This window comes from Capronia epimyces, assembly GCF_000585565.1.
Source record: "Capronia epimyces CBS 606.96 chromosome Unknown aczIQ-supercont1.1, whole genome shotgun sequence".
Classification (NCBI taxonomy): Eukaryota; Fungi; Ascomycota; class Eurotiomycetes; order Chaetothyriales; family Herpotrichiellaceae; genus Capronia; species Capronia epimyces.
Genome location: NW_006912904.1, coordinates 3,007,810 through 3,026,389, shown reverse-complemented (window position 1 = coordinate 3,026,389; position 18,580 = coordinate 3,007,810). Strand labels below are relative to the sequence as shown.

At 53.5% G+C, this 18,580-nt stretch overlaps 6 protein-coding genes across 6 annotated transcripts; 4 read left to right on the top strand and 2 right to left on the bottom strand.

The window, feature by feature from the left end:
• Positions 1–93: 93 nt before the first annotated feature.
• Positions 94–2,397, top strand: A1O3_01109 (uncharacterized protein; the record flags this gene model as incomplete). Its single annotated transcript, XM_007731257.1, has 1 exon — positions 94–2,397. The coding sequence occupies one exon, from the start codon at positions 94–96 to the stop codon at positions 2,395–2,397; it is 2,304 nt and encodes a 767-aa protein (XP_007729447.1).
• A 1,366-nt stretch (positions 2,398–3,763) lies between these two features.
• A1O3_01108 (uncharacterized protein) lies at positions 3,764–5,575 on the top strand (the record flags this gene model as incomplete). Its single annotated transcript, XM_007731256.1, has 1 exon — positions 3,764–5,575. One exon carries the CDS (start codon positions 3,764–3,766, stop codon positions 5,573–5,575), a length of 1,812 nt encoding a protein of 603 aa, XP_007729446.1.
• Positions 5,576–7,309: 1,734 nt separating this feature from the next.
• A1O3_01107 (L-fuculose-phosphate aldolase) lies at positions 7,310–8,455 on the bottom strand (the record flags this gene model as incomplete). The annotated part of the gene is made up of 3 exons (XM_007731255.1): positions 7,310–7,692; positions 7,799–8,023; positions 8,152–8,455. The coding sequence occupies 3 exons, from the start codon at positions 8,453–8,455 to the stop codon at positions 7,310–7,312; spliced, it is 912 nt and encodes a 303-aa protein (XP_007729445.1).
• A 521-nt stretch (positions 8,456–8,976) lies between these two features.
• A1O3_01106 (uncharacterized protein) lies at positions 8,977–9,399 on the top strand (the record flags this gene model as incomplete). The annotated part of the gene is made up of 1 exon (XM_007731254.1): positions 8,977–9,399. One exon carries the CDS (start codon positions 8,977–8,979, stop codon positions 9,397–9,399), a length of 423 nt encoding a protein of 140 aa, XP_007729444.1.
• Positions 9,400–9,860: 461 nt separating this feature from the next.
• Positions 9,861–12,306, top strand: A1O3_01105 (uncharacterized protein; the record flags this gene model as incomplete). Its single annotated transcript, XM_007731253.1, has 4 exons — positions 9,861–10,070; positions 10,124–11,374; positions 11,421–12,215; positions 12,238–12,306. 4 exons carry the CDS (start codon positions 9,861–9,863, stop codon positions 12,304–12,306), a joined length of 2,325 nt encoding a protein of 774 aa, XP_007729443.1.
• Positions 12,307–13,843: 1,537 nt separating this feature from the next.
• On the bottom strand, positions 13,844–15,825 carry A1O3_01104 (uncharacterized protein; the record flags this gene model as incomplete). The annotated part of the gene is made up of 2 exons (XM_007731252.1): positions 13,844–14,080; positions 14,161–15,825. 2 exons carry the CDS (start codon positions 15,823–15,825, stop codon positions 13,844–13,846), a joined length of 1,902 nt encoding a protein of 633 aa, XP_007729442.1.
• Between the last annotated feature and the right edge of the window lie 2,755 nt (positions 15,826–18,580).

Sequence of the window (18,580 nt, the reverse complement as noted above, 5' to 3'; positions counted from 1 at the left end):
GACAGATGCTCTTGGATATTCACCCTCCCATTCCTATGGTCCTTTCCTACAGAGTACTCCTCCCCGATCTAGTGGCCACTCGCCGTCTATCCGATGCCGCGAGTCGACGCCAGTGAAACCCTACCAGCAAGGCCGGTTCCTGCGCCCTGGACCGCATCCCGATGCAACAGAACAATCAGACAGTTGGCCTCGTTCGTGAACCGATTGGAGAAGTGGCATCGGGCCTACCTGGCGGCACAAGAGGAGGCGGACTCTGACAACGGGCCGCCTCGGGTTTCGGACGAGGAGGGCGCCGGCGAACCACAAATTGACTGGCTCGCCGCCAATGTCGCAGAGAAGAAGCAGAAGTCGAAGAGGACATACCTGCAGCGTAGTAGGAGGCCGGGGCAGCCGATCTCCGTGCCCAAGTTATCCACTACTACTCGGACAACGGCGAAAACTCCCAAGAAGAGGAGCGTTCCCCTAATTCCTGACAAGTGCGGCTCCGAAAGCTTTTCTGCTGGCAAGAAGAATGGCGCCGGATCACCAAGAAGAAACGGTGGTTGGTCGCACAAGTGGACTTCCTGCACTGTTCATCTTGCTCTGGAATACGAACGCATCATTCTCACCGCCACCTCTACCATATCTACGTTCTTGGTTGCCACTTCTGACCCTAAGCGCACGACGGAACGGGCCGAATTCGAGATAGAAGACATATACGAGCGGCCTGAACGAGGCGCAAGGTCTTTGTTTGACACATGTCTCCACAAGCTGTCAAAGAACATGGTGGAACAGCAGAAGCAGTGTGATGCAGGCAACGATGATTTCGACGGCCAGTTCGATACGATTGGCTCTCAATTGCAAGAGCTTGAGGACTATTTTGGAGATCCAAAGGTTGGGTGGCCCTTTCTCAGAAATGTGACCCGAGACTGTGGGATTCATATGGTGGCGAATTTGATTGAAACAGGAGCGCTACCGGAAGCTGTCGCATTGGATCTTGTCCTCCGGTTTTGTAGCTGCCCGCTTCTTTCGGATATTGTGCCTGCCATCTCACGGGCTCTGGTCGATTTGCAGCTGCATAGTCCCAACCCAGACGCAGGCTACCATGAATTACCATCTTACACAGGGGGTTCAGGCCCGAGTTCGCCTCTGGAGCTTGTCAAGGAACGGATGAGCGTGGAATGGACGTTGCTTGCGCTACGGGGAAGACAAGACTCTGTTGAAGTCGTGTCTCGATTTATCAGGTACGCTCACTTGATGCAGCTGACAAGGATTTGGATTTGTAAAACCTACGACGTATACCAGCTGCCATGGGACTATTGCTCTGAAATACTAGAGGCTGTATACATTGCGGCATTGGCTCCCAGCCAGACCGATCCCTACCCGAGCATACGAGGAGCCAAAATCTTGCCCAGTGTGTTGGAAAAACGCGCGACGGAGCCAGCTCGACATCACACCATGTCGGAGCAGGTGTGGAACAGGCTCAGGATGGCATTCACACTCCTTCTCTTGCTAAATCATGGCCAGTACGTCACTAAAGCAGCTGGTGGATTGATAGAAAGAATCTCAAAGAAAGCGCAAATACTTCATGAACTCGATCAAGACTTCGCTCTGTCCGAATATCAGCTATACTTTGTGGCTCACATCTTCTTTTGCAATGTGAGCCAGCTACTGATAACTGGACGGCATCCACCGAAGGACCTACTTGACAGTTTCGAATCGGTGCTAAATACAATCGAGTCATGTGCAAGCGAATCATGGTGGCCGCTTGTCGGCGACTTCGTCATGGTCATCATTACCCAAAATCTGGACTCGGAGAAGTTCCAAGAGATGGTTCAACAGCTTTTGAGCTTGGACTGGGGGAACCGCGAAACCCTGGAACTCGTGCTTGGTATGGTCTGTGCCGATGCTGCGATGGAGTATGCGGGAGAGCACCATGACGACACTGCCATGCTGAAGTGGGCGACGGAGGTTCACAAAAAGTTCCAAGAAAAGATGGAAAAGAAAGCCACAGAGCCTCGCACTCCGGCGATGAGAATCGCCTATTGCTGGGATGAAGCCATCGAAGAGTGGATTGCCAAACCCCCAGGGACGCTGGCAGCTATTGAAGAAAAAGGTGCTGACGCCGCTGTTGTTGCAAAGGATCCGTGCAACGAAGATCAAAACGCTGCTGCTGGCGACTATCGAAAGGCGCTGCGGCCCGTCGTGAATGATAAGAAGCCAGTTTGGGGAAACCGGCCGAAGCGTAAGAGTGCACCATGCGACTTGGAAATCCACAAAGGCGGCGATTTCGAGTACAAGAAGAGGCCAAGGCGCCATGTGAGCTTCGGCAACGTTGTCCAGCTCCAGGGGCATGGGTCACGCATTCAGGAGGCCTTTGACCAGGACTCTGAGGACGAATTAAGCTTGTTGGTATAACATGGCCCGCGTACGACTGTGGGCGACGATAATAGCAAGTTGTATCACGCCCTTACAGATGACGGGCTGCCTGCCATTCCATGGGCACGGCCTCCCTTCCCATATCAATGACGGTCACCAAGGGGCCCTAAGGCTTGATCGTGCAACGCTGTGCAGAATACACGACACGGGCCCGGGCCACTTTTGTAGCGGATTCTCGATGACGACGCTCGAGAATCGAGAATGTCACTCGAGGTTGACGACAGAAAGCCGCGTCGGGAGACCAGATACCGTACTCGTACCAGAGCACGGATACTCCTTAGTCAGATCGGCGGGTTGAGATAATAGTGCAGTTTCAAGTCCAGCGAGCCAGACGGAATCCGGCCGGAATCCGTGTTTGATAGGACGACAGAGGCGGAGATGATTGATATCCGGACTGGGGCCCCTGATTGGCCTAAATTTGTGTGACTCCCGGGGCAGCCAATCGGGACGGGGCTGCCGTGGCTTGGCAGGAACCCTTGTCTCGACCGCGAGCCAAGAGGGGCCACGCATACCGGTACCGGGATTGCGCTGCTGCACCACGCTCATTCCACCACCCTTCGCTTCGGGGGGAGCCCTGGGACCGCACTGTTCTCTCACTGCAGCACGCGACTACGTGGATGTGTACGCTGCACACCTCGTCTGCCGTCTGCGTGGTATCCTCATTCTCAGAGCCGGAGCATATCGCACTCCGACTCCACCGCATCTACTATGGCGGCGACGACATTCCTCCGCCCCTTCACCCTATGGCCGAACATGTGCCCTGAGCTTTTGCCATTATTGAATTTCTCACAGATCGGCCTCCTGGATCGCCGTCGGGCCGTGTCATACGTTTGGGCTTTCACTTCTCTGGTAGCTCGACGTCGGACATTCTTGCATTCTTATCATTCATGTCGAGGATCGTTAGGAGCATACTCGTAGCAACTATGTACACAACCCATGTGAGTGTGGACAGACCAGATCTCGATATCCATCAACAACCTGGCCAGCGGGTTATCCTGCCGTTTCAGAATATGATGAGGCTCCACCCGATTCCCTGCAAACGCCTCGTCTACGGAGTACACATGGGTGAGTTCATTCGAGCAGTCAAGAATACCCTTGCCCGACAGTGAATGAATGCTATATTACCACCTGCCCAGCTCCCCGAATCACCAGTCAACTTGTCACCCTTCTGCTTCACACCTTTTGTTTCCACTGAGCACTGGTTGCATCCTCTTGCGCCGATTTCTTTGATTGACGGGCTGGGCCTTTCTTTATCTCGCGCCTCAGCCGCGATCTGTTCTTTGTTGCCTGGACGTACAACACCTCCATGATTCCACTCTACCTGGCCGCACTGGCATCAATCGTCATGGCCACCCAACCACCTCCCTCAAGCAACTCGACGAGTTCGGGCAGCTCTCCGGAGCAGAATGCTGCTACGCAGCACTACCTGGATATGCTCAACAAAGCCCTCGGGTACAACTATCTCTGGGCTTTGCTCGGTGTGGTTGCGGCGCTCTTGGCTTGGACTACCATGGTTCGAATCAATGCTCATCTCCGACACCTTGCGTCGATGGGCGGAGATGGTCCCCTCCGATACTTCTCCAAGACGTCACCTCTGGTGTCTCTTCTGAAGAGCAACCTCCTCTACGCCCCAATCTTGTACTACCGACGGGCACGCGAGTTGAAGGTCTCTCGACACGTCAATTTTGGCTCCATACCAACCCGATTCCAATCAATCTTCATTTGTCTTGTCATTGTTACCAATGTCTTCACCTGCACTTGGAACATACCATGGTCTGATCCTGAACTTCAGGTGCTGCCGATCCTGCGAAACCGGACCGGTACGTTGTCTGTGGTGAATCTCATCCCGATCATGGCCATGGCCACAGTGAAGAATCCTCTGATAACATTACTCGACATATCTTATGACACATTCAATTTGATGCACCGTTGGTTTGGGCGCTTGGCTGTCCTGCAGGCCATTGTTCATACCTTGTGCTGGCTCATTGCCAAAGTGCAGTCAAAAGGCTGGGCGGCTGTCAGGCTGTCGCTGCAGAGCCCCTTCATCTACAGTGGCCTGGTTGCGGTCATAGCATTCACGGTGATGTTGTTGCATAGCCCAAAGCTGGTTCGAAACTTGTCCTATGAGTTCTTCTTGCACTGTCACTTTGTCCTCGCACTCCTGGTTGTGGTGTTTCTCTGGAGGCACTTGGAAGGTCTCCCCCAGCAGCACTTGTTACTGGGTGCCATCATAATCTGGGCTGCTGCAAGAGGGCTCAGACTGGCTACGTTGCTGTACCGGAGCGTAGGAAGAGGCGGGGTGAAGGCGCAAGTTGAGCCGCTGCCCAATGGTGCGGTCAAGATCACCATAACGACACCGCGACCGTGGGTGTATCGGCCTGGCCAGTCTCTGTACCTGACGCTCCCTGCCATCGGGCTCTGGACTGCACACCCCTTCTCCGTGGCCTGGTCTGGATCTGAGGCGAATCATTTGGCGAGATCTGATTCTGACCGTTTGGAGTACAATGAAAAGAATCCCGTCATTCGCGCCAGATTGCCTGAGGTGGAGAAGCGAGGAGCACAAACCGTTTCCCTCATAGTCAAAAAGCAGGCCGGCCTGACGGAGAAACTCTGGCACCATGCTCACAAAACCGAAACTTCCACGTCGCTCAATGCGCTTATCGAAGGTCCCTACGGCAACGAACGAAGCTTATCCAGTTATGGGACTGTGATACTTTTTGCGAGTGGCGTGGGTATCACGCATCAACTGGGATATGTGAGGGAACTCGTGCAAGGCTACAGTCAAGGCACCGTGGCAACCAGGAGAATCACCTTGGTTTGGGTCATTCCCAGCACGGCATGCCTCGACTGGATCAGCTCCTGGATGCACGAGATTCTGAGCATGGAAGGCCGAAGAGAGGTTCTCAAGATCCTACTCTACATTACTCAAGCGGGTCTGAGCCAGTCCATCCAGAGCCCCAGTGAGATGGTCCGGATGGCCAGAGGACGGCCCAACGTTGAGGACCTGATCCGCGATGAGGCTGGCTTCAAAGTTGGCTGTCTCGGAGTTAGTGTTTGTGCAGGCGGCGGCTTGGCGGACGAGGTCAGGCGGGTATCGCGATTGCTACTTGATAGAGGCGTAAACCTGGAATTCTCTGAAGAAGGGTTTGGATGGTGATTGAACCAAACAGGGTGCGGTGAAGAGGGGTGGATTGACAGTGCCGGTGCCCTTTCGAGATGAGAGTGGTTAGGAGCAACCACAACCCGCTGGATTTCAATAGAGGTGGATAGACTAGGGTTACGGGTACAGAGCAACGTGTGATGTTCGTCTTGAGCCTTTATCCAGCCAAGCTTGCTCTTAAGTACGAGGTTTCCCTCTTGCCATGTATCCAGACAGCATCCCATGTAGTAAACCACTACAACTCTGCACGTGACCTGGGTGTGACTGTCGGAGGCTGACATAAGCGATATTATTGACGATGAGCCGGTGACGCCACGCCACGCCAGCATCGAACTGTGAAGTGAAGGTCAACTTCATCCTTGCTCGCGTACCTTGTCACCATCGCCCTCACCACTTGCTACACCAATTCCTACACCAATTCCATACATTCGCCCATTCAGTCATTACTCTGCGCCTTCAACACGCGGAGTGTCTCCCGCCTGCACTGAGCGTCCTTGCACGGTCAAGTGTGAGCACGAGCACCGGATCCGACGAGCACGGCGTCGAGGCATACTCCCTGCCTAGCGAGCACACTGAGCACACAATCAAGTAGTCACTGTCACTGTCGCTGTACGGGTGCCCTGATCTGATACACCCGGATCTGAGATGCTGCCTTTGCCACCACACAATCACGAGCAATCGTCACCACTTTGCACGGCGAACTAGTCTGCCATCGTGCACCGTCTGAGCGACCTGTCTGGAAATTTTGGTTGCCGGCTGAGGCTCGTGGCTGTACACGTCCTCACAGCACGGTGGTCTATTATCGGTCTCGAATTGGTTGTGGTTGAACAAGCTCTACTACCACCAAACTTCACCCCCCCAAAGGAGCCAAGATGCCTCCTAGGCGGCCTTCGAGCTTGGATGAGGAGAAAAACATGACCGCATTCGGACGAGCCCATCCCGAGTTGCAAAAAGCATTGATATCGGCTTGTCAAGCATCCTCGCCTCTGCTGATTGCTACGATACTATGGAGTGCCGGTGTTATGAACAGACCCCGGTGGGAGCGAGTCGCACTTTGGAGAGCGGCATTATGCAGTTACCTCGCGAGATGGGCCTTGGTCACTTGTGCAATCACCTGGACCTTGAATGGATGGGGAGAGGAGGAAGGCTAAGGCCAACATGTCGGCCGTTAGCGTTTGAGCGTCGGTAATCCCAAGAGTCGTCTTATCCCCTGGTTGGTGAAGGATGTCGATTACTATCCTTTCAGACGCCTGCAATACACCCTCAGGACGCTCCGGATCACGGAGCCCGATTCCAGATACCTTGGCGCTATTACCGAAAGACTTCATTTATCCGTCATCAATGCCCTGTGGTCTTGGGTCAGCTACCCCACGATGACGATTAAGACCCGATCAACAACAAAGGGGGGAGTGAGAACCAAAGGATTGCGAGATGAAGCTGGGGGCGCCAGACTACAAGGTTCATAATCCGCATATTCTCCAGTTTTCGAGACTGCATGACATAGGGACATACACGGTGATGCTTGATGTGCTTTGATTATGGTATCTGGATCCCGAAGTCGGGTTTGATATCGATCAATCAATGAATGGATGCGCACACATTCCATAGCACAAGGTTTCTCGTTACAATGTCGCAACGTCGCAACACGTCGTGCTCCCATCCACCCACGCTCACAGCCAGCCCCACAGCCCCATCATGTGTTTTATCATTATCGTCTAGACATTCGCCTCTTTAATTCTTGAAATCTCCCTTGGACAGGTGGTCCTCCCAATCGTAATAAGCCTGGAACTCGGCATAGCAGGTTTCGGAGTCGCTTTCCATTTTGTTGGTATATTCGGCCTCCTCCTCCGAGATCAAAACCTTCGCGATGTTGCCACCTTGAGAAGCAGCCTCTGCAAGCAGCTGGCCCTGGCATGCGTGCTCGAGAGACAAGAACAGGAACGCCGCTTCGTCGACTGTCTTGCCGACGGTCAAGAGACCGTGGTTGCGTAGGATGCAGGCTTTGTTGGTCGGACCCAACGCTTGGGCGATCTGGGCGCCCTCCTCGCTCGCAAAGACGACACCTCCAAACGAGTTGTATACCGAATGCGATTTATAGAACTTGCAGGCGTCCTCTGTGCACGGTTGTCAGACCCAGATCGAGAAACGGGAAGCTAGGGGGAGCAGGAAGGGGACTGGGACTGCAGTGGCGGGATTGACCCGCCGCACGCCTTCACTTACGTGTCAACATCTCGATCGGCTTTCCAAAGACACTCCAGGCTTTGCCGTAGACCGTGTGGGCATGGCAAATGGCCACGACATCGGGTCTGGCCTTGTGGCACTCGCTGTGGATCAAGAATCCCGCAGCATTGGGCGGGCGGGTACGGTTGCCTCCCACAACCTTGCCCTCGAGGTTGACGGCAATCATGTCACTTGCTTTCAACAGGCCGAAGTGGACACCCAGAGCTACAGACAACCCAGGACACCAGAGTCAGTACAGTACGTCCCATACAGGTGCCAATCGCAGACCCGAAAAGGAGCAGAGAAGGAGAAAAACCAAGGGACAAGCCATAACGCAGGGCCCAAGAACGTACGGTTGGTCCAGAAGATGTCGTGATGCTCGGGATCTCTGACACTGATGTGGCCGGAAATGCCCTCGACGTAGCCTTCGCGCGCCCAGTGGCGGAAGGCCGCGGCCATGTGTTCGAGCTGCCACTGTCGTTTGGCGGCGAAATCGTCGAAATTCGGCACCCCGGCCAGCATCACGTCGCCGTGGGAAATGGCCGCCAGCGGACTTTTGTTCTCCATGCCGTGCACATGGTTCTCCTTTGGCGGGGCCACAGATTTCGAGGCCAGTGGGCCGGATGGGAGGAGGTCGCTGATGGCAGAAGGCGCCATGTTCGTGTTTGGGGGACAGTCACAGATCTCTACTTAGGTAGTAATCAATTGCTGATGATACGGCAGAAGGAAGAAGGAGATCTGGCACGAAACAAGTAGAGTAAGGAGAGGTAAAGAAGTCATTTATCTCTCTTCAGCATTGACACAGACAGACGCCTTGTGTCAGGCCGCATTCTGATTCGGACATTCCCGCCCTCTGAGATATCCTATCCTATCCCTTTTGGAACAGAGTGCTTCACCGTACCATGCTCACGTGCTGACTGCTGACGTGATGACCTTCCTCATCACGTGCGACTGGACCAAGATGGACCAGTGAATCCCCCTTCCGGATATGTTTGCCGGTGTAATTGCTTTGACGTCATAGCTCCCCAAGACCCAACCATGTTTTAAAACACGCCTCGTTTCTGCATCCCACCATCACCCATCATTTGCTTCCTGCATTTCATATCTTGCTCCTAGTATAGATATACCCCTGAGAGGAACAACAAGACACGTACCTTCGTCTATCTCACCCCCCAAAGATGGCTGACCGAACCCAAGAAAACACCCACGGTGTCGTCAACGACGTGAAGTCGGCCCTCCGAGGCGTCAGAGGCGTGGGTGATACCATCAGAGGCACCGTCAATGAGTCTATCGACACGGCTTTCAATGAAAAGGAAGGGGAAGTAGCCAATCGTGCAATCAAAGAGAAGGGCAAGGCAGACCTACAGGCCACCGACCAGCATTTCGCTCACCCTGGCACTGCTGGTGAAAATACTTCTGCCTCTCACCCTGTAGGTTCCGGTACAGGGCTAAGTACTGGAGGGCTTTCTGGGACAAAGAGGACTGTTGGTGGCACTACAACCGGCGCCGGTGCACATTCAGGAAGTGTCGGAAACATGGGCAGCAGCGTCCCTCAAAACCATCTTGGTGGTGAGCCTGGTCCCACGGGGGAGAGATATTGAGAACATACAAAGAAACACGCCTTCACTGTGTGAAACAATCTCGGCGCCTCTCGGCGTTACTCGGCATGTTTTGTTGTGATTTTGGGCACCACAAGTTACTGCCCCGTCAGTCACCTTGTTCTGGTCCATAGAGACAATCACAAACCGCGACTTCGCTGCACAGGTTTCTCTCCCTTAAAGCCTGTCTCAGTCCTGTTCTTCTTTCATCTCCGTTAGTTGCCTTGCATTGACAACTCAACCATCCTATTAAGGAGGATATTGTGAGCTTGCTGCTCTTCATATTGCTGCTGAGATCCTCGAGGATTTAAGCAACCGCAGTCAGGTAAGAGTGCATCCTTTCTGGCAGGATCAACCGTGAGCAGTCCCTCGACTTCCCCAAAACATGTCCTCTACATTGGCTCACTATTTCGTTTAGCAGATTGCCATCCCTCGCCTCGAAACCTCTTCACACTACAGCAAAAATGGCAGAAAACTTCTTCAGCAATGTGCCGTTCGTGCCCAGCGAAACCTCAGCTCCCGAAGGCCAATCTACATCGACTACGGTGGAAGATTCGGCTGCTAGACTGAACCCATTTTTGTCATCATCCGCATTTCGTCCGCAGCCCAACTCGACAAGCCTCGTGTTTGGCCATCCTGCATTTGGCAATTTTGTCCGGGAAGGCTCTGCAACAGTATGTATTGCACAATGCAGTCCCCATGTTGGATGCTAACCCAGGTGTTACAGATTTTCGGATCCTCAAGCATCTCACCACAAGCTCCAACAGCAGAACGTGTCTCATCATTTGTACCGGTGACGAATGTCTTTCAGCCAAGTCCGTTTCAGGGCGCTCTCCCAGCGATTCCTGCGGCCCAGAAAGACTGCGGCATGGCAGCTTCGGAGCATTCACCCTTTGCTACATTGAATTCTCGCAGACAGGAAGAAGAGCTCAATGCGACTGGCGGCTACCTCCAGCTAGTCCGAGCAGGCTCCCGGGGGTCTGATGGCCGCCGTCTGATCGACGCCAAGCTGGAAGAAATCAAAACCACACCGCTGTTCTCTGAACAAGCTCGGCTCGCATTGGGGGCCGGAGTTCTACAGAACTTGGGGTCCGCCGAACATCCATTCCCACAGTTTGGCCTTTTGGGCATGCGTGAAGAAACATACAACTCCAGCTACACCGGGGTACCCCAGACGCTGCCTGCTGAGGATAATCTGGTATTTGCCAATATGAATGCTCCATGGTCTGCATTCATATGTGGTTCGCAAGGGGCTGGCAAGAGTCACTCACTGTCGTGTTTGTTGGAGAACGCGCTTTTGAGGACTTCTTCGGCTGGCGTCAATCCGCGACCTTTGGCAGGACTTGTTTTCCATTTTGACAAGTTTACCAGCTCGGACAGTACGCAAGTATGTGAAGCAGCATATCTTTGTTCAGCCGGTGTGCCGGTCCGAGTTCTAGTCTCACCCAGCAACTTTTACGCAATGAACAATCTGTACCGCAACTTGCCTGGGCTGCCCAAGAACTGCCCCAAGCCGCAGGTCATCCCACTCCGCTTCCGCGAACAACAATTGAACGTCGCGAGAATGATGACCTTGATGGCGGTCAAGGACGACGGACAGTCTCCATTGTACCTGGAAGTCCTTTACAAGGTTCTTCGAGACATGTCCATGGAGAACAAGGGCTCAAGCGGTCTCGACTACCTCAATTTCAAGTCTCGTCTGAATGCACAAGGATTCTCCGCCGCTCAAAACGGACCTCTTCGGTTGCGACTACAGCTCCTTGAGGAGTTTCTCGCCTCCCGTGACCAGTCTGCGGAATCTGCCCATGTACTCGACGGTGTTTTCCACTCGGCACAAGGCAGTCTGACAATTGTTGATCTCAGCTGCCCTTTTGTCAACGAAAATGACGCTTGCGCACTGTTCAATATCTGTCTGTCCATCTTCATGGAGAATCGAGGAGAGTGTGGCAGAGTCATTGCGCTTGACGAGGCTCATAAGGTGGGATCTACTTTTGAAAAGTTGACTTTTGACTAACTCGTTCTAGTTCCTCACAAAATCAGGAGAGGCAGAAAAGCTGACAGAGCAGCTCATATCACTTATCCGTCAGCAACGTCATCTAGCGACCCGTGTTATAGTGGCGACACAAGAGCCAACTCTCTCCCCAAGTCTGCTGGATCTTTGCAACGTCTCCATTGTTCATCGCTTCAACTCGCCTGCCTGGTTTAACGAGATGCGGGGTCATCTTGCTGGTGCCCGATTGGGTAGCGACTCAGACAAAGAAGAGTTATTCGAAATGATCGTCGGCTTGCAGACCGGTGAGGCTTTGGTCTTCTGTCCTTCGGCTCTTTTAGATGTTGGGGGTGGCGACGTTGATCGGCTGAAAGACGCCTTCATCAAGATTGCAATCCGTTCACGTGTCACGGTTGATGGCGGAAAGAGTATCATGGCGTCTGACGAGATGGACGTGGTTGAGGCCGAAGAGCCTGCCATTGAAGAATTGCTCCGACCCTTTACTGTCCCTGGACAGTCCGCCGTCCACAAGCCGTGTGCTTCGGCACGGGGAGGGGACCCCTCGGCATCACGAAATGATGCCAGGGCGGCGGCCCCGAGAGCCCCAGAAACCATGCGAGCCAATCGGCAAGCATCATCTCCGGTTCGCGTCCAACATCAGCCAGCAGCCGGACCCCAAACCCGAGCAGCAGCTCGCAGATCTGCAGGTAATGCCTCAGCGGCCTCATCCAATCTTGGGAGGGCTGAATATTCACGGCTTGCCACTTTTCTGGAGAGAGAGGTCACACGGTCTTTGCTCAATGATCATCGCCTGCTAAAGTACGATGTGGTGCGTCACGCAGCAGCCACAGCCGCTGGCCGGCCGGTTGCCCAGTTCACTGGAAAATGGAGCACGAAAGTCATACGTGACCAAGCTGTAAGTCCAACATACTCGAGAAGTTGCTATTTTTAGTTGTGCTGACCCTGGAATTTCAGGAGAGACATTCCAGAGCACACAACCATCCAATACCTAGACTTACTTAGGAATGGAAACACGGTCAGCCATGATACGTGTCAACAACATCACCGCCGAAGGGAAAGCTGGAGGAAGTAGGGCAAGATGTATGTAGGCGTAACGGTCGCAGAGCTTGGGGGATGATGGTGAGAAAAGGGCAACAGCAAGGTAGCTGGGCAAGCACCGTTGAAGGTGTTTGAAATCCCGGTGGGCCCTAGCAGCAGAGAGTTCTGCTCGGTCGATGCAAGACGTTCTTGCCATACAAGATGGGAGTTCACCTCGGTGACGGAACAGGTGGCCGATATGCTGCTGTGTCACCAGTGACAACCGACAACAGCACGCTCTTCTTCGGCAGTGGTAGAGAAGAAGGGACGCCGATGGTAACTGTAAGGGTATCTGGATTGAATGATTAAAGAAAGTGGCCTTGGACCATGCACACAAGATCGAGCAACAGTTGGCAATTGGCGGCTTGTTTCTTGCACAGAGGTCCCAAAGTGTCAGTGAGATCAAAGGCAGAAAGAAATCATGAGTGACATTGTTGACCGGACCTCGTTTCTCGTCCGACCAGTGTACGGAGTACGGAGTACAGCAGTAGAGTACGGAGGACACAGGAATTAATTGCCTGAGCTCTTGAGTCTTAGGGCTCTTTTGATACTGTACAGACAACAGATCCCGGATACCAAACAGATAAGATACAAGCTCGTAGGAGGATCTGTACCAGTACTCGGTACGTGTGACGGAAGATACTAGTACGGAGTACTACTCGAGGCCCAAGAAGCGAAATGAACAGTCAAGCCTTAGGACTCCTGTAAGCCTAAGGGGAAGACGAAAAGGGGGGGTGGGTGGGGGTGGACTCAGGTATGTCAACTGTATCCCTACTCGTACTGTACTGGACAGGCTACATACGTCATGTGTCAGGCTGGGTTCGGGCGTAAATTACTCACCTACGCGGAATCGACCTGCAATGTACGGAGGAGGGAGTAGGGAGTATGGATATAGACAACGTCCTAGTATTAGCTGGCCCGGAAGGACGCAAGTCCGCGAGTCAAGTAGTCATTCATTACTATATGCCCCCAACGCAACTTGGCATGCTCATGCTCATACCGAAGAACTACATGCATTATGCACACCGAAGAACTACATGCACTGCAGAGGAGCATACATCACATGCATTGCAGGGAGAAGACATAACTCGCATGGAAGGTCGGCAGGCCACTTCTTCAGTCCCATTCCATTCGTCCCGATCAATCGCGAGACATGCAGAATTTGGTGGGAAAAAGGTCATGATATCAACAAAAGTGTTGCGTGCTTTGGAGGTGTTGACCGTGGGTAGCTAGATTCTAGCAGATTCTAGCTTATGTCCATGTTGGTCACCGCTCAAGTAGCATCGAGTGGTGTAGTGGATCGTGGTAGAACCGACTTGAACTCGGTCGAGGGTGACAGTGAGCTCAGTGTACTACCGCTTAATCCTTGGGGTGCAGCTTGCCCTTCTTCTTCAACTTGGAGTATTTGATGCCGTTGCCGTCGGCGTACTCGGACGGAATCTTGGGCCACTTGTCAACGCCGTCGAGCAGTGCGACAGCCATGCCGCCGGCCGCGTGAGTCTGGACGTGGCAGTGGAATAGGAACGCGCCTGGGTTGACAACCTCGTAACGCAGAGCCATCCACGTGCTATTCTGTTCGGCAGGCGTTGTGGTGTACTAGAAGTTGATAGAGTGTTAGTATGACACTCCCAGGAGCAACTTTACAAACGAAATGTTAGAATAGTAAATTGACTTACCCCATCGCGTAGAGGAGGGTTGGCAAAGTTGAAGGTTTCGGGTGGAAGAACGGCTGCCGCTTCCGCAACACTGCTCCAGTTGAAGGTGCCTGTGCCCTTGCCCAACACGTAGGCCTTGTTGGAGTGCTTGTGCATAGGGTGAGGCTGGGCGAGAGGTCCTTCGGTCTGCACGATCAGGTCCACCCACTGGCCCAACTTGGTCTTAAGTGCGAGATCCGTCGATTCGATAGTGGCCGGGTCCTGATATAGGAGAGGGTCGACGTCTTCTAGCGTGGCGTTGAAGGCGTCAATCCCGCTGAGAGTCCAGTCATACGCCCCGTAAGGCTGGCCGAGCTTCTTGATGTTGAACTTGTAGGTCACGTCGGGTGTGGCCGCAGGAGGAGATGGTGGGTAAGGGGCGGCCTTGTTATCGTTGAAGGGCACCAGCGTGGTCAAGTTGGCACCTGCAAAGTTCATGCCGGATAAAGCGTTAGGGTCTTCGCTGGCAGGGCCATATGAGCCCTTATAGTTGAGGATGCCAAAGCCGCTGATGACCTGGTTCAGACCGTTGTTGGCAACGCGGATCGAATACTGAGCTGGGGTCTGGTTAAGCTCGATGAGAACCGAGTAGCGGTCGCCGTTATTGACGCTAACCTGGTCCACGAGTTGAGGTACCACGTATCCACCGTCGACGGCATACACCCACATCTTGTGCCCGTCGATGGTGAACTTGAGGAGTTCAAGACCACCCGGATTGATGAAAGTCAAGGCTGCCCAGCCCTTAGCTGGATCCACGTCGAAGGTGGCCATCGGACCGTTGGAAGGAGTGCAGTCGAAGTACGAGTCAGATGGGAGCGAGTCAATGTTGAAAGTGAAGTTCCCTTGGGTCGCCGGTAAATTAGGAGGAAGGCACCCCTTGTCGGTAATTTGAGATGGATTGACGGCAGCAAGTAGGGGGGCGACTTTGGGATTGGTATAGGCAGTCAATTCATCGCGAGACAAGCAGTACTGCGAACCCACCCCGTTCAGCAGGATGGAGTCGGCGCAGGCAAAGTCGATGTTTGCAGAGCGTTCCTGGTCGTGCAACTCCTTGGAGGTGTATTTGTTGTAGTCGGATATGAAGACTGTCTGCAGATTGTCGTCTGCTTCCGACATGGCCTTGATTGCCGCAGTGTCGTTGCTGATCAGTGAGAAGGGTTTGTCGGAGTCGGACTTGGGGGAGATGATGATGGCGCCGTACAAGCCGTCCATTATCTGGGAGCGGTAATGGGAGTGGTAGAAGTAAACGCCAGCAGCGTCTGCCGTCCATTTGTAGAGATATGACTTGCCAGGCGCGATAGCCTTTTGCGTCAGACCTGGGACACCATCGGACCATGGTGTACCTTGTTGCACAATACCGTGGAAATGGACGGTGGTCGGGTCGGGAAGTTCATTGTGGACGAGGAACTCTACCGACTCGCCGACCGTCAACTTCAATGGCGGACCAGGGAATGTGCCGTTTGTCAGAATCATCTTGCGCGGAGTTCCTCCATTTGGTGAGTGGTCTTCCCATGTCAAGGTCACCTCGAACTTGACTGGATCGGCGGCGCGTGCATTAAGTGATGTTGTTGAGGATGGAAGGGCGGCCGACGAGAATAAAGCGAGCGACAGGAAGGAAAGAACGGCAATGAGCCGTGAAAAAGCCATGGTGGCGGCGAGAGAGCGAGAGAAAGAGAACTAATAGAAACAATGGAACGAACAACGAGGGTAAACCCTCGACCACAAGGGCAAACGAACCGTAGAATGATATAACAGTGATACACAACGCGAGGCGGTCGAGAGAGGGCGAGGTTGGGGGGTATAGGATAATATGGTCCATTTGGGAATACTCACCAACCCTGGTCCTAGACTGGCCTGCAGCTATCCAGGTGAGACCAGGGCCTTGTGACAGGGCACCCGGGATTTTCACACGCCACGAGAGAGTGAAGCCTGGTGGACAGCCTTGGTACCGAAACTAGTTTCCCATACTCCGTACACGTTAGGGCCTGGGCAGTGGCATTGGCCTCGAGCTGTTTGGATACAAACATCGAGCATGGATGACGGTCATCAAATAACAACAGTGCTCTGGTCCGCACCAGTCTCGACAAGCCCGCAGGATAGACTCCCGAGCTGACGGTGCATGGTCAGAGAGGGTTCATTAGGGTCTCGGCAGAGGCTGTTCCAAGGCTGGCGGATGCCACGTTTGGTCAGAGAAACAGGTTGGCTGGCCGGCTTGCTATTGCGACCCGCTGCGCAAGGCTCGGCACAACATGGTGGAAGGTCATGATAGTTTGCCGTCATAGATCAAATGAAAAACAATCGACGAAGGTTGATCACAGACAACTCGGTGCAGGGACCTGCCAAGCGACGCCAATGTTAACAGAGGTCGACGGAAAGTGGCTGAGGCCCAGAGGGCGGAGGGTGGAGCGGTCCATTTTCCTTCAGAGAGCACTAGTCGCCGAGCAGACCTCCGCGCCAGAAACTGGGATAATAATAGGGACATGCGTGACCGGTCTATTCGGTTCCTTTTCCTGGCTGAAAAGGTGTTTGCCGAAGGAGCTGGCCTGGAAGAGAAGGGCTAAGGGGCTCAGGTTCGCGGCTCGCCGTCGATGCCGTCCTGGGCAGCTGATGAAATGACGACCAGGGGGATTCGCTTGGCTGTGGGCTGTGACGGCGACCATCTTCTTGTCTGGGCAGAATCATACTAGTGAGTATGTCTGATTGGAGTGAGACCATGTCCAACAGCACCGTAGCATCGACCGCTAACTGCGGCAGACCATCTTTTTCCAAGAACCAAGCCTCATCTTACTTCTGGCACCACGTTGAAATGTCTCGGCGCGTCATCCCAAACCATGATCATATGATATGTTATAGCTGCCCTCCGTACCCAAGGAATGGCAATCTCGTCAGAGGATGCTTAGCACAGTCTAGCCAGGGGGCTCCTTGTCAATGCTTGCAGTATTCTTGATAGCATAACACGACTGCCACCTACTTGTATGAACCTTGTAACACTGGTTAGCTCTTGCTGTACCTGACCGACCGACCGTTCGAGGGATCCGTAGGAGCGGACGGGATTGCGGGAGCGTGTACTGGGGACACCAGCGGAGAGGCTGCATAGGAATGGGCTGCTCGTCGCGTAAGATACTTCTAGACACCACTAACGTAACAGGATCGCGTGAGATAATAAAGTGACAGAAGGAAACATGAGAGTACTGCGTACTGCACTCTGTACTCTGGACTGTACGGAGTAGGATTCTGGCATCGCCGCCCGTCTTGCCAAGCGCCGCCAATAGCACTATGGTGGGCGTTAAGGCGACGCCTAGGAATGCTTCAGCAAACATCCTCATCAGCCTCACGCTTCATCCTTCATCCTCCAGGCTCCCAAGACGCCCACTCCGTTCAAGAAGTCTTACTGGTGTGTACTCCGTACAGCTGGTGTCTAGAAGGGACAGAGTTTTGCTCACCATGGATGCTCACCAAATCACTTCCTCCCGTGGCTGGCGCACGCTCACCCTCACCGGCCTCACTCGTGCGCTGGGTGTTCATGACCCGACCGGTGTGCATCCGATGGCTATGCTAGCTGCCCTATCAGGAACTCTAACTTTGCTGCTGTCTAGACGTCTTTTCTCTTGTCAACCAGTCCGAGCCGGTGGGTGAATGCGTCGCCCTGCATATCTTACACCGTCCAAGAGGCTGACAATGCGGCCAGTAGGTCTGGAGCCTCAACGTTACTGTACAACCGACTACAACGCTGATCTCACCCTTGTACCAGCGAGTCATGAATTCAAGCAGGCAGCACTTGGATCCTTCACAGGCTGACCCGGACGACGGAATATTGAGCGGCTTGCGGCGTCGAAAGTGAAGAGCTCCTGCGCCGAGCGTTGTCAATGCCATTCTCATTTCCGCACAATCTACGCACGACATGCCGCGCCGTCTATATCTCTGAGGGCTGATGGCTGACAGGGATCTATTACTCCACATTGTGTACTGACAGGCTCAAATATCAAGAAGGCCTGCAACTTATGGCTAGTTCCTTGACTTGTGAGCTCGGGGCCGAGCACCATATACTGATATTGGGCAGAGTACAGCTGCAAACGCACAGCGCCGTCCACTACTCGAATACACGTTACTTCCAGAGGTTGCATGATTCCAGACTTTTCTAAGATTTCGGGGGCGCTCACAGCTGCCCTGTTTTCTTGGTCGCAATTCTAGACAAGCAACTTACCTATCTTGGCTTTTGCGACTTTGTTCCTGAACCCTTTTAATCCGCCGGGATGCCTGGGCCGATCGTTGTTTCTAGCAACAACCATGTGCATTGTACAAACCGAACGCCGATCAAGAGAGACTTAGTCTGCAAACAGGGTTTCCTCCCCAACTTTTGCATTATCCGTCAGCCTCTACCAACTGGACCATCATGGTTCTG